This window comes from Strongylocentrotus purpuratus, unplaced genomic scaffold, assembly GCF_000002235.5.
Source record: "Strongylocentrotus purpuratus isolate Spur 01 unplaced genomic scaffold, Spur_5.0 spur5_scaffold_4, whole genome shotgun sequence".
Classification (NCBI taxonomy): domain Eukaryota; kingdom Metazoa; phylum Echinodermata; class Echinoidea; order Camarodonta; family Strongylocentrotidae; genus Strongylocentrotus; species Strongylocentrotus purpuratus.
The window spans coordinates 24,996,550-25,010,584 of record NW_022145610.1 but is presented as its reverse complement, the minus strand read 5'-3'; the positions used below and the strand labels follow the sequence as shown (position 1 = coordinate 25,010,584).

General features: G+C 37.3%; 1 protein-coding gene across 1 annotated transcript in view; it reads right to left on the bottom strand.

The window, feature by feature from the left end:
• Positions 1-1,298: 1,298 nt before the first annotated feature.
• The window catches only part of LOC115929190 (allograft inflammatory factor 1-like), a 21,932-nt gene continuing 9,195 nt past the window's right edge, over positions 1,299-14,035 (bottom strand). The window contains exons 2-6 of the mRNA XM_030997662.1: positions 7,163-7,224; positions 6,417-6,483; positions 5,786-5,827; positions 4,539-4,701; positions 1,299-2,934 (exon numbers count right to left, since the gene is read on the bottom strand). Coding sequence (XP_030853522.1) covers positions 2,850-2,934; positions 4,539-4,701; positions 5,786-5,827; positions 6,417-6,483; positions 7,163-7,224 — 419 coding nt within the window. The 3' untranslated portion in view covers positions 1,299-2,849. The remainder of the gene's footprint in view (positions 2,935-4,538; positions 4,702-5,785; positions 5,828-6,416; positions 6,484-7,162; positions 7,225-14,035) is intronic.

Sequence of the window (14,035 nt, the reverse complement as noted above, 5' to 3'; positions counted from 1 at the left end):
TCTCTCTCTGTCAATCACGCACCTCTCCTCCCTTCTTCACCGTCTCTCCATGTCCTTTGCATCACGATTGCAAGCTGTGATATTTGATGTTCGCTCTGTAAAATTAGCATCTGATATGAAAACTGAAATGCGAGAACCTTCACATAGTCTGGAATTATATTTCTTATTCTGTAAATTCGGTAAATAGACGGGAATGGGGGCAATATTGGTGCCATCGCAAACATTTATACCGCCACCACTCGGCAAAGATTGGTAATAACATGTAAATGCAGTTGAGAATTGAGGAACTTTAAAGAAGAGATAAATCGATAGGTCAATACAAAATGGATGGATGGATGGATGGATGGATAGAGAGGAAGTTAGAAAGATAGATTGGTAGGTAAGATGTGTAATTAGGAACATAGAAAAATGGATACAAGGGTATATTAGAGAACATTTAGAATGGGGGAGTGTCGTGAGCAAAGCGATAGAGGGAGAGAGAAAAGAGAATGAAAGAGAGTGAGAGAGAGAGAGAGAGAGAGAGAGAGAGAGAGAGAGAGATGGAGAGAATTGAGAAGTCGAGTAGTATTTGTAATACATTTTTTAAATTTAAATTTATGAAGTTATGAAGTACACTCCCCTTTCAGATGATTATCATCAATCTTATAGATGACATAATATATAACTGTTAGGAACACTAGCATTTTCATCTTCATCATCATCACCCGTCACCAGCTTCATCTTAATCATCATCATCATAATCATAATAATCACCACTATCATGATCACCACCATCACAAATCATCATTATTATCACCATCACCATCATCATCACCATCATCATCATCATCATCATCATCATCATCATCATCATCATCATCGTCATCAGCATTATCATCATCATCATCATCACATATCATCGTCATCATCATCTTCATCATCTGCATCATCATCATCGTCATCAGCATTATCACCATCATCATCCCATATCATCGTCATCATCACATGTCATTATCATCTTCGTCATCATTATCATCATTATCATCGTCATCATCACCACCACTACTACCACCACCACCATCTCCACCACCATCATCAGCTTCATCATCATCACCATTATGATCTGTCATCATTAGCATAGTCAGAATCATCACCTGTCATCACAACGATACAAACACCAGGAACGGGAGCATCTTCGTTTTTGTAATGCAACCAAAGCCGCTACTCTTTGCCTGGTATACTAACCATGTTAATGGTTATTCCTATACTTCTGATACCAAACTGAACTCATTGTATAATAAACAACAAAGAAAACACAGTTTTTCTTTACAAATACAATGATTATTTACTTCTCTCATACCCCATTATAAGGCTGAACATGATTTGAACAATGTGAGCTCAATATAAAAATCAGACAGTCGGAAATACTGAAATACTGAAGTTCAAATTCATACCCAGTCTACAAAATATTATTGCTATACCTCTTGAGTTATGAATAGGATGTTCAGTCCTTGCATTCAAGCAACATGCACAGAAGTGTAATCAGAGCAAATGGCATAGCTACGGTTGGGGGGGGGGCATGGAGGGAGCGTACTACCCCCCCCCCTCCCTCAATGTTAAAATGAGGTGATCATAAAAATAAGAAAGGGGGCAGAAAAAGGAGAGAGAAAAGGGGTGAAGGAACCTCTTACACTCTCCCCATAATCGGAAAGGAAAAGGAGAATGAGAGAGGGGGAGAGAAGAAGTAAAAGGAACATGAAAAGACCCTCCCCCACCCTTCCCCTAACCAACTGCCTTATTTATTTGCAATTCATCCGCATCGTCGGACCAATTCTCCTCGGTCGGACCAATTCCCGTCGATGGCTGGATCCTTACTATGCCACTGTACACATGAAGTTTTTAACATGACTCTGCATTCCCATTTACAAAACCTTGTTCATATTCTCAAAAACCTTGAATTCATTGTTCAAAATCTGGAAGTATTAGGTGCGTCATCGCTTACGTCATAATTGAACAACTATAACATTGTACTTTACGGCTATAAGACATCAAGATGGTATGCAACAACCAAGATTTTGTTGAATTAGCATTCATTCCAAAGAGGTCCCTGATTTTACGAAATTGCTTCATACCTAAATACAAACTGTACATAATTATCATCGAGCAAAATAAAATGTTTGTATATACTACAAGCGACTATAGACCTTAACTAAGCTTTATAATGTATATCTATACACGATCGATATGACTTTCTTCATAAATATTCAAGAGAGACGGTCCTAAACATCTAATCATTTTCCAGTAAGTTTAAGACCCTGTGATATCCCCTATAAAAGACTCAACGTGGAATGGCGATAAAAATAACACAAAAATTATCATAAGATTTAAGATAAAAATGAGAGAGTGATTAATTAACTTGTATTATTAAAAATCTATGTGAAAACAAATATGAATATCTATTGGCGATAATAATCAGATATGACAGATTGCCATTTACAGTACATGAACGACAATAGTTATATATCTCAGGTAAAACTATCTAAAAAAATATATTATTAAAAGGATTTCAATGTCTAGCGTTTTGTTACTGCTCCATTTCCAGACAAACAAGTCGAAAAACCTCTCAAACACATAACATTATTTTATACCATGCAGAAATATGGCTGGTTCACGGGGGCCTAGATTTATTGAGACATGCAAATAAAAGAAACACACATTGATAGTCAATTTCGCTGCACCCTACACTCCATATACCCCTATATACACCCTTACGTGATTTATACAGATGTGGAGCAGCCTAAAATGTAGAAAATAAAATAAAATAATTATAGCCGAATGAAATTGCATATTGATTTAATTGTGGATCAGTTTCAAGGAAGATCTGAGAAGCTTTTCTTTGGGGGTAGGCCAGTGGGTATCTCTTTTGCTTTCATCTTCTCCTCGAACATGAGGATCCTGTACAGGGAAGGAAGAAGAAAGAAAGAAAAAAAGGAAAAGAGAAAGAAGAAGATAATGAAATACCACAATGTTAAGTTTCATCATCAAAATAACAAAAATTCAGAGTACATTATCAAAGCCTTTTTTTACTCGAGACATAAAACAAACAATGATGATAAAACGCTTACCTTTGAGTGTATTGAATGATTATCTTTAAAAAAAAAAGATAATGCCGGCTTTTGAGCTACATCCTAATTATCCTATGTAAATACCCAACGTTATTTCTATCCCAGTGGGACTGAGTGGGGGAGGGGGGGGGGGGGTATCAGGGGGTCAATTGTACATAGTATACTGAAGAAAACAAAAAAGTGAAAGAAGAGCCCCCCCCCCCTCTCTCTCTCTCTCTCTCTCTCTCTCTCCCTCTCTCTCTCTGTCTGTCTGTCTCTCTGTCTGTCTCTCTCTGTCTCTGTCTGTCTCTCTGTCTCTCTCTGCCTCTCTCTATCGTTCTATCTATTTATATATTTATCTTTCTCTCTCCTCACCCCCTCTCTCCTCTCTCTTTCTCTCTCTCTCTTTCTTTCTATCACCCCCCTATCTCTCCCCTTCTGTCACTCCCTCATCGCCCTCTTTCTCCCCCTTTTTTCCGCACCCCTCCCCTTTCATTTTGACTCTCTCTCTCTCTCTCTCTCTCTCTCTCTCTCTCTATCTCTCTCTCTCTGCCCTTCTTTCTCCAACTCCCTCTCCCATCCCCAGGGAACTACACTAACAAAATGTTTCTTTCTTTGCATATCAAGTTCATGATCATGACCCTAAGATTTTGCAGGGAAAACCCGAGGTAGGCTGTCGAGTAAATGGGTATCCCGTTCTGCACAGGGACTCACAGAACCGGGCAGGAAACCAAGACGGATGACTAATTGCAGATTATTCTACATATGCGTTGCTTTCATCACCATGGTTACCAAATTGGAGGATGACTAATCGCCTCCCCCAATGATTTGATGAAGTCGATGATGACATGTCTCAACCCTTCAAAGGGGGACGACATCGGGTGTAACGGTATGGCAATATTGGTGGAGCTATGGGGAGGGGAGAAGTGACCTGGGCAGAGTTCGCCATCATGCAGTAGATTGACGAATAATGGAATTGAAGAGAGAGAGAGAGAGAGAGAGAGAGAGAGAGAAGGAAAAAGAGAGAGACAGAGAGACAGAGAGACAGAGACAGAGAAAGAGAGAGAGAGAGGGGGGAGGGGGAATGGACGTGAAAAACAAAAAATGTTACCACCTCCACCCCCCAGTTAGTAATCTTGTTCTATCACACTACTACCCCACCCCACCCCCCTTCCCAATTCCGCAGTGCCCCTAATTGGCTGTCCAGACCAACACAATGCCACTGCATACACTGCAGTACGTATACACTGGTTTTTACAATACTATGGATGTAATAAAGGGTGTGAGGTCGTATGAAAGCTAACAAGAGGACAGAGGGAGAGAAAGAGAGAGAGAGAGAGAGAGAGAGAGAGAGAGAGAGGGGGGGGAGGTGATAGGGGGGGGGTGTTGAGAGAAACAGAAATATAGTTTAATCTGGTTCAATACAAACAATCAAAACATCAAAGGTCAACTTACATTCTCATAATGCTGCTCTTGCCGCCCAGCATCATATGTACAAACTCTTTGTAGTTGATGGTTCCACTTCCGTTCAGGTCAATTTCTTTGATCATCTTTCTGATCTCTATCTGGTTCTTTGGTTGACCCAACTTCTCCATCATCACCCTCACGTCATTGTCATCTGTGAATAAAACAGAATAAAAAATATATAATGATAATTATATTAATAACAATAACAACACAAACAACAATATAAATACTGCTGCTTCTACTGCTGCTGCTGCTGCTGCTGCTACTACCACTATATACTACTACTACTACTACTACTACTACTACTACTACTACTACTACTACTACTACAATTACTACTATTATTACTACTACTACTACTACTACTACTACTACTACTACTACTACTACTACTACTCCTACTACTACTTCTTCTTCTACTACTATACTACTACTACTACTACTACTACTACTCCTACTACTACTTCTTCTTCTACTACTATACTACTACAACTACAACCACTAACAATACTATTAAACATATTAATGCCTTCATATTAATACAAATTCTTAGCTCGAGACTCATTATTTTAGCCATTAATCTACATTTTCCACTCTCTACCCAGGCGAGAAAAAAAATTCCTTGAAAGCTTGCCTAGTAATGAGCTTCCTTGACTAAACCAATAGTAATAATAACAGACATGCAATTGGATTTAGGCAGTTGTATACAAATCCCATCCCAGCATTACGTAAGGATATTTTTTTATCTATAATTCATGTTTTTTCTTTCTTAAAGGTAAAGACCAGTTATGGTCATGCGATTGCATTGTGAAAGAAACGTTGTGGAATCGATCAGAAAAGGTTGATCATCTAGCATCTAGCATCTGCAAGGTTCTGGAATCATCAAAATGATAAGAAATTTGGCCCATTCTTCGTAAAGTTACAAGCACTATATACACAGAAAGATGTATATGGGACTACCCTATATCTCTCACAGACCATGAGAGAAACAAATTTACCAAATATATGAATTAGTAGGCGGTTTCCCGGCAAATTTGTTATCATCATGTATTAGTCAAAACATATTCTTTCACATGATTGGTAATGAGAGCTTCCATTTCATTTTTTGAAATTGGGGCGTTTCCAATACTGGTCTTTACCTTTAAAGGGCGTATGGAATACGTGGCATATGCCCAGTATTAGTACTTTCGAGAATATTGGGTCGTAAGGGGGACAGAGAAGGAAAATTGACTTACCGAGGTCTCCACTGCCGTCGAGATCGTATGTTATAAATTGGTCTGGAAAGAAAAAAAATCAGAAAATTGATAGCATAATTAACATAATTACTTTTGAAATGGTTCTTAGTTATTTGTATTATCAATAATGATAGAATATTAATGGTTTTATTAATTATATTACAATAATAATTATATTTCAAAGACTGTTATCATGATCATCATCGCCACTCTCCTCCTCCTCCTCACCATCATCATCATCATCATCATCACCATCATCATCATCGCCATCGTTATCATCATCTTCATCATCATCACCATCATCATCATCATCATCATCATCGCCATCGTTATCATCATCTTCATCATCATCATCATCATCATCATCATCATCACCATCGTTATCATCATCTTCATCATCATCATCATCTTCATCATCACTATTCTCCTCACTATTATCACACATCATCATCATCACCTTTATCATCCTTATCCTTATCATTAGCATTATCATCTTTTCCATTATCAGTTTTAACCATGCAGTAATACTTATTAATGTCGTTACGGCTATCAGAAGAATCACAATTAAATCTTCACCATCTCCCTCGCTATCTGAATAAAATGTGAGATAGTAAACAATTATTCAAGTTACCTTTATATGCTGCTAATTTCTCTTCTAATTCTTCAACCTCTGGATATACGTTTTGTGTGATAATGGTCTGTGGATAGACAAATACAAAGATGGTTAAAGTTCTAAGTTACTAAGTTATCCATTGTTGTTATAGGATGGGGTATGGTAATACATTTACACTATATAATTATGGTGCAACCGCAAGCTATACTGTCTATTAACTATATAGCATATTAATCATTGACACATAGTTTATCATTATGTAGCCATATATCTTCAGCCAGGATGAATAAAATGTGCCCTTAATAGATTCAGTCACTTTTGTTTCTTACACTATGTCAAATCAATCTAAATCATCAGTACAGTCATTTCTTCTTTTTGTTTTCCTCATTACCACTTTAAACACTTTCTATTACAATTTTATTTCATATTCGACATACAACGTTTTTCTAGATGTTTGGTATGTTCTCAAATATTACGATGAAATTGGACATGAATCTTGAACTTCGAATGATGTAAAACACCCCGAATATATTTTCTTTAAAGAAAAAATATTATTATGGAAATGGAACCCTTCATGAGATATCATCATGGCTTATGGCATATCAACAAAACAAACACAAATGTTCCTAACTTTGGCAAGTGCGATGAATGCTTGTTATGGTATATAAATCTTTGAGGGACATTGCGATTTTTAAAATATTATTTTTAGAAAGATCTCCATATTATTTCAAAGAAATGGTGACGGAATTGATTCTTATTCTTACCTCGATTTCGTCATCTATCTCTTCCACTTGCTTTTGTTTTGCCTGTCCCCATTGCTTGCCACCTGTAGAAGAAATTACCATGGAAACGAGAAAGTTAGAGAAAAAAAAAACTGTTATTTTCTCGCATGCATACGGTCATTGATAATGCAACGTAATCGCAAAAACTTTCGCAAATTAAAGACACTAAGATAATTTCAATATGCGAACGTTGCAATGAAGCATTACGTAATTGGAGCATGCTTTCTATGGGAGAAAGAATAGGGTATTAAAATTGCCTCCGAACTGATTTCTCGAAAGTTTTGCGATCGTGGTATGACTATATCTGTGGGTATCGTTAGATCGAACGACAGCTGAACAAATAGTTAAAGAGATAGTTTAATGTAGGGCCAGACTCCTTGCATACAATGTGCGTCTGCACAATTAAACAATACTTCACAATAATCCCACAGTATGCACTTAATAACTAACTAATAACTAATAACTAATCTATTTTGTGTACCCAGGAAAGCCTCATTAGTATCAATACTGATCTTCCTGAAGGGCCTGCAACAATTAGTACTCCAGTTATTGACAGAAATCCATTAACACCTGGATGTAGAGTGCTAAATGTTGTTGAATGTCTTGCCAAAGGACGTTAGTGCTGGTTTGGGATTCGAGCCCTCGACCCTTGGATCGAGAGTCAATCGAATGAACCAATATACCATCATGACCACGGCACCTCATTATGTCCAAGTTTTTCAATGATACCCTTGTACATTTCATGTGGGACTTCCTGGAATAGTCAGAAGGGGGAATGATCCTCGATTAGGGTTTTTAATTTCCTCATTCTGATACTGAATACCCCCACTTTTGCAAGGGAGTATATATATATTAAAGGCATCGTTTAACAATGTTAAATCTGAGATGCATGGCCCTATGTGTTATCAGTGTCTGTGATATGGTGTAATATCGAAGCCCTAATAATATTGCGCTTCAAAATGATCATGAAGTGCCTCAAAAAAAGTTTTTAAAATCGTTAGGAAAACGAAGAAATGAAATTTCGATTTTCAATCGTAAATATCTTGATAATGCAGACAGGCGATCGGCTTGTAAAAGTCATGGGATTCCTGACTGACCTAAAGGTTTATAATTATGATTGCAGCATGAGCTAAAGCTAGGATTTTGTTTCAGAATCTGAGGCAATTTTACCGAGTCACTTTAAAAGTCCCAGAATCAAGACATAAGTCTAGATTTTCTTGATGCTCAATGTTCAGTTACTTTGTTTCTATGGGATCATTTGAAAGTGGGAAGAAAACACATTCACGTCCAAGCTCAAGTACATTGCAACCTCTTTAGTCCTAAACTGTACATTACAATTCTCATTATCTATGTTGTCAAGTCTAGCGGTTAAAACTGCAGCGATGTATCTGCATGTTCTTTCTGTTTCTATCACGTCCCTTTTCCTCGTGACGCGATGCATCAATCAATTTTGCCATTTATGTTTCTTAAAGAAACAATCATTAATGTGAAACGAACTGATTTGATTATGTAAAACTGTAAATATGTATAATGTTCATAGGCGGCACAACTAAAGGAACAATGTCTACCACCTCTTCCCACTCACTGAACAAAAATGTATACATCAGATCCGTTTAGCTATATATCCACATCGTGGATTTTCAAGCGTGCCCCTCCCCCCAACCCGGTAGATACTCTTGGATACGCCCTTGAGTTCGATTCTACAATACGATCCCATCTTCGAGTTAGACTGTAGAGGGTTTACATTTCTTATAAGAATCATGCTTAGCAGATCACATGACATGAAATGAAAGAAATCTAGTTTGAACCGGTACTCAATATTTATTTAAAGACACAAAGTAGAGATTCATGGTGATGTGATTGTATTGCGAGAGAAACTGTGTGGAACCAATTGAAATTGGATTGGTATGTAGCAATTAAAATTGTTGAATACTATAAGGTTTCGGGATCATCAAGACGATCAGAATTTGATTCAATTTTTCTGGAAATTACATGAACTACACACGGAAATGGAACTACAACGTGAATGTGGCATGAAACGATTAGTCCAAACACTTTTTCTCGCCATACTTCGAATGTGAGGGCATGTAAAGAGCAATCATTTTTAGGAGACATTTTTCATCGCGATATTCTTCCACACTAAATGTGGAAGGACATGAGAAAGCACACATGTTTCTTTTTCTCAACTTTCCAGAACTCAACCTTCTCTTTAATTGTATCGAATTTTCTGCGATCCCACGTACTCCATCATTTTTCTCAAGAGGGAAATCCGGGGCAGACGGATGTGCCAAGGAAAAGGGAAAAACAGGAAAATGTAACACTTTCACTGATATAGATAATGTGGTGGTAGCGGTGAGTATTATAAAGGGAGGGGAAGTGTGGATGGTGGAATCGGTGGGGGGGGGGGGGGGGCTGTGAACACGACTAACGTGCATGCGGAAAGAGGGTAAGAGAGAAAAGGAGAAGGAGAAGGCTACGAAATAGAAGTACATTGAAGTACATTGAAGTACTAAATCTCGTGATCGAATTCTCCTTGACTATAAAAAACATAATGATGTTGGCATCTACAAAAATATGGAAACATGGATGAGAAAGATCGAGCTTCGGTCTTGGGGGTCGGGATGGGAGCCCAGGTCTTGCGAGGTTGACGAAATATAAGGAAACATTATCATTGAGTGATCGAGGGGTGTGTGATAAGGGTTTGTAACGTTCATACCATCTTCTACTTCGTCGCCTTCTCCTTCCTCCTAATTCTCTCTTACCCATTTTCCGCATTTCTATCTAATCTTCTTTATTTTTCCCTCTATTTCGTGAAAGGCCCCATGCCCCCCGTACTCGATCCAGGAGCTACGCCACTGAAACACAGCAAACATTAATCGAATGGCTCGTGTTGATGCTATCAGACTTTGGAGCATGCATCACTTTATGAACCAAATTAGATTCATGGAATGAGTCCAACAAAAACAAACGCTTACTAAAGCTTAAATGATCATAACATGAACTCAATAACCATATATTTATTAATCATGTCTAAACATGCAGTTGTCTTATAACTGCATTGTAAGCAATCTCAAGAAAACTGATAAATGATTAAATAAGAGTTTTACATTTTGCTATCAAATTCTCGCAATAAAAAACTCGCAGGGAACATGAGGGTGTGTCCCTTCCCACATCGAATGACGTAATAATAGGAAAGTGGGAAAGAGGGACTGTGCAAGAGAGGGAAGAGGAAGGAGGCGAAGGAGAAAAAGATATTAGCCCATACACCCTCCACTCACTAAACAATATTGTTTTCTCGCATCTTATTCATCTAGAAAAAAACCCAGACCCTATACCAATGACACCAGCACCCCCCCCCCCCCCCCCCCCCATGGCTGGATCCTTGCTACGCTACAGAACAGATAGAACTATAAAATGACTTTTGAGACAATGAAGTGTATGATTCTTTCAATCATTATCAACCAACACTTGTCTTTAAGGAAATACGAAACCACGCTTTTGCGGAATAATTCCATAATCTCACGATAGGCTTGTTGTAATGTCTGATTTTCTTATCATTTCCTTGTATTACATTATTACGTGGTCAAATGTATACAGATAGGAATGCTGCACTGTGGTACCCAGATAAGCGAGAACAATACTCGAATTTATAATCGAATAGCATAGCCGTTTCTTGTTAACAAGAAAAGAAGTTCCTCATTATATAGACCTTGGTACCATGCACCTTTGATAAGTCCAGGAACTTAGGAAGAGTGGTCCACAGAAAAATATCAACCAACTCTACCCTTGTCGTCGACCATAATCGCAAAGTTTTTTTGTATTGGGGGTGGGAGTTTTCAAATTTTCTTCTTATTCTTCTCTTTCGTCCTATTCCGCTTCTTCTTCTTGTTTTTCCTCTTCTTCTTCCTCTTCTCCTACTTCTTCTCACCCCCACCTTCTTCCCCCTCTCTCTCTCGTTTTCTTGTTGGGGGATTTTCTACCTAATTTGTAGTAAAAAAAATTGTTCCCCGGCTCTACCATTCAAAGTGAACTATACCACGCCCCCGAACACTGGGCACTAGCTACCTCAGAAAAAAAGAAGTCAATATTGTCAATACCCCCGTGACCTTGTAACTTCTCATATCAAACGACGGAAAGTAAGAGTCGAGTAACAGTCTTTATTACAAGTAAATATGAAATGATTTATATTGGCATCTGGCGATTTGGATGATGGCAATAGGGATATATAATGTCATGTCTGCGTGCCGCGCTATATATAGAGCCAATACTATTGAATCAAGCCGCTCATTCGATATCTCTCCCTGCCCCCCCTCTCTCTCTCTCTCTCTCTCTCTCTCTCTCTCTCTCTCTCTCTCTTTCCCTTCCCCTCTCTTTCTTTATTCTTATCCCTCCCCTCACATCTCTCTCTCTATCTCTCTCGCTCCATCTCTCACTCCCACCCTCTGTGCATTGTTATGCTCCTCTATCACATTCTCCTATGTATTTTAATCAGATAAAAAGTATAAGAACTGTATTTCACAAATCAACTTTCCAGTTACAATAAATGTACAAAGCCTTTTACATAATATTACCCCCAATATTACCTCAAATATGTCAAAGGTCAAGTATGTAGGGTTTAACCATATATACCAGATACCAATTTACACCTGGGTCAGCGTGGAAGGGGAATGGCAAAGGTAGATCAATACTTTTCCAGGGGACGAAAGTTTCGGGTAGGGATTCGAACCCCCAACCTTTCGGTTGACAGTCAAGTGAACATACTGTACCAGACATTTTGTGTACGGACGAAAGATCTTAGACATTTGCGTGTAAATATATATTCCTTCTTTTTAACTTTTACAATCGTCGCCATATAAAGTGAGTAAAGTATTACTATTATGATAGTTGTTTGTCATAATTACAATCTAATTCACCTTTGACCCACAGTGTATAGGAGGTATACGTTCATGTAGCGGAATGCCTAGATCATTTGTGAAAGTGATACACATTTTCCCACTCACAGCCTTTATCATTTTTTCGGTGAATTTGTGTGCATTTCGAACAGATTCCGTCGCTGTCTATCTGATGGCAATATCCCATATGAATTTATTCCCCATCTTATGCCTAATTTATAACCACATTATCCTATCTTCTTGTAATTTATTCATTATCCAAAGTACATAATTATTGCAGTTTCAATTATGTTACTTGATTATTGTATTTTCATTTTCATTATATTAGTCAAATAAGAACGTTTGTTTCGTTTAAATTAAGCACAATGTTCATTTTATGTTTCTTGTTGATCCTTATTACATATTTGGATTAAACGTAATTTTCATTTAATTTGTTTTGTAAAGCGCTTAGAAACTGTATGTGTATACCAGCGCTATATAAATCTTAGATATTATCATTATTTATATATTCTCTATGGCACACGTGGCATCATTCGTATCTGTCATTTGGGGGAAATATATTGTATATTGTTCTTTGTTGAGAGGTAATAGTGGTTTCTCACGTCCACCGATGGGTTCAATAATAACATGGCCTTCATGATAGATAGGGGTGTGAAAATAGCGCCGTCGGTGCATCCATCTCGGTTATAATAGACTCATTCCCCAGGTGTTACAAACAGAAATCACAATACGGCCAGGTCATCGATTAAGACACAAATTAAAGTAGTAATTACAGGCCAACATGTATGTTTATTAGCGGAGGAAGAAGAAGTTATAGTGATGGTGGTAGTTGTCGTCATCGTCGTCGTCGTCGTCATCGTCGTCGTCGTAGAAGTAGAATAGTATATTAGTGGGAGAAGTAGAAGTATTGTAGTGGTAGTGGTGGTAGTAGCAGCAGCAGTGGCAGTAGTAATAGTAATAATATTAGTACATGTAGTAATAGTAGAAGTAGAAGTAGAAGTAGTAGTAGTAGTAGTAGTAGAAGTTTTTTTCAATTCAAGAGTTCTTTATTCGCTTTAAAAAGCACATATAAAAAATAACAAAAAAATATACAATATATTCTACAAATAGGCACATTCACAATAGTAGTAGTAGGAGTAGTAGTAGTAGTAGTAGTAGTAGTAGCAGTAGTAGTTATAGTAGTAGTAGTAGTAGTAATACACGTGTAGTAGTACAAGTAACAGTAATAGTTTTATTGGTAGTTTAGTAGTATTAGAATTAGTAGTAATTAGAAGAAGAAATAGCAGAAGTAGTAGTAGTAGTAGTAGTAGTAGTAGTAGTAGTAGTAATCATGTAGTAGTACAAGTAATAGTAGTAGTAGAATTGGTACACGTAGAATTAGTAATATGAGAAGAAATAGTTGAAGTAGCAGCACTAGTAGTAGTATTGCATAATTTCGAATATTAGGACACTGCTAACGTTTAAATTTCACAGATAGGACATACATGACATATTCATAATTCTTGCAAAGTTCTACATAATTCGATGTTGGCTGCAAAAGGGACATAGTATCTTTAATAGTTCTGTAATTTAATCTTACTTCCGGTACTTCAGGGTTCTCGTTTACATTATGGGTGTGTGTTTTCATTTTTATTTCTCTGGCTATTTTCACTAGTGCCCTATGCTTCTATATACATGGCGTTCCAATCTTTGAAGTGGATTGATTTGTGTTTATGCCAATCTTAAATTGGCAATTAAGTATATCATTATACCACTATTACCCCAACTGCAATATTGTAACATGACGAACTGTTGTATAATTTGCTTAGTCCATAATGTTGGCATATAATTATGTTTATACCTTTTTTTCTTTTTTGTTGTTGTTGAAATTATGTTCATTAAATGTTTTTTTTAATTCTTTATGGTATTTAGGCAGTAGTAATATGACACGTTTAAATAATTTTTAACTAAATGTTATGTAAGT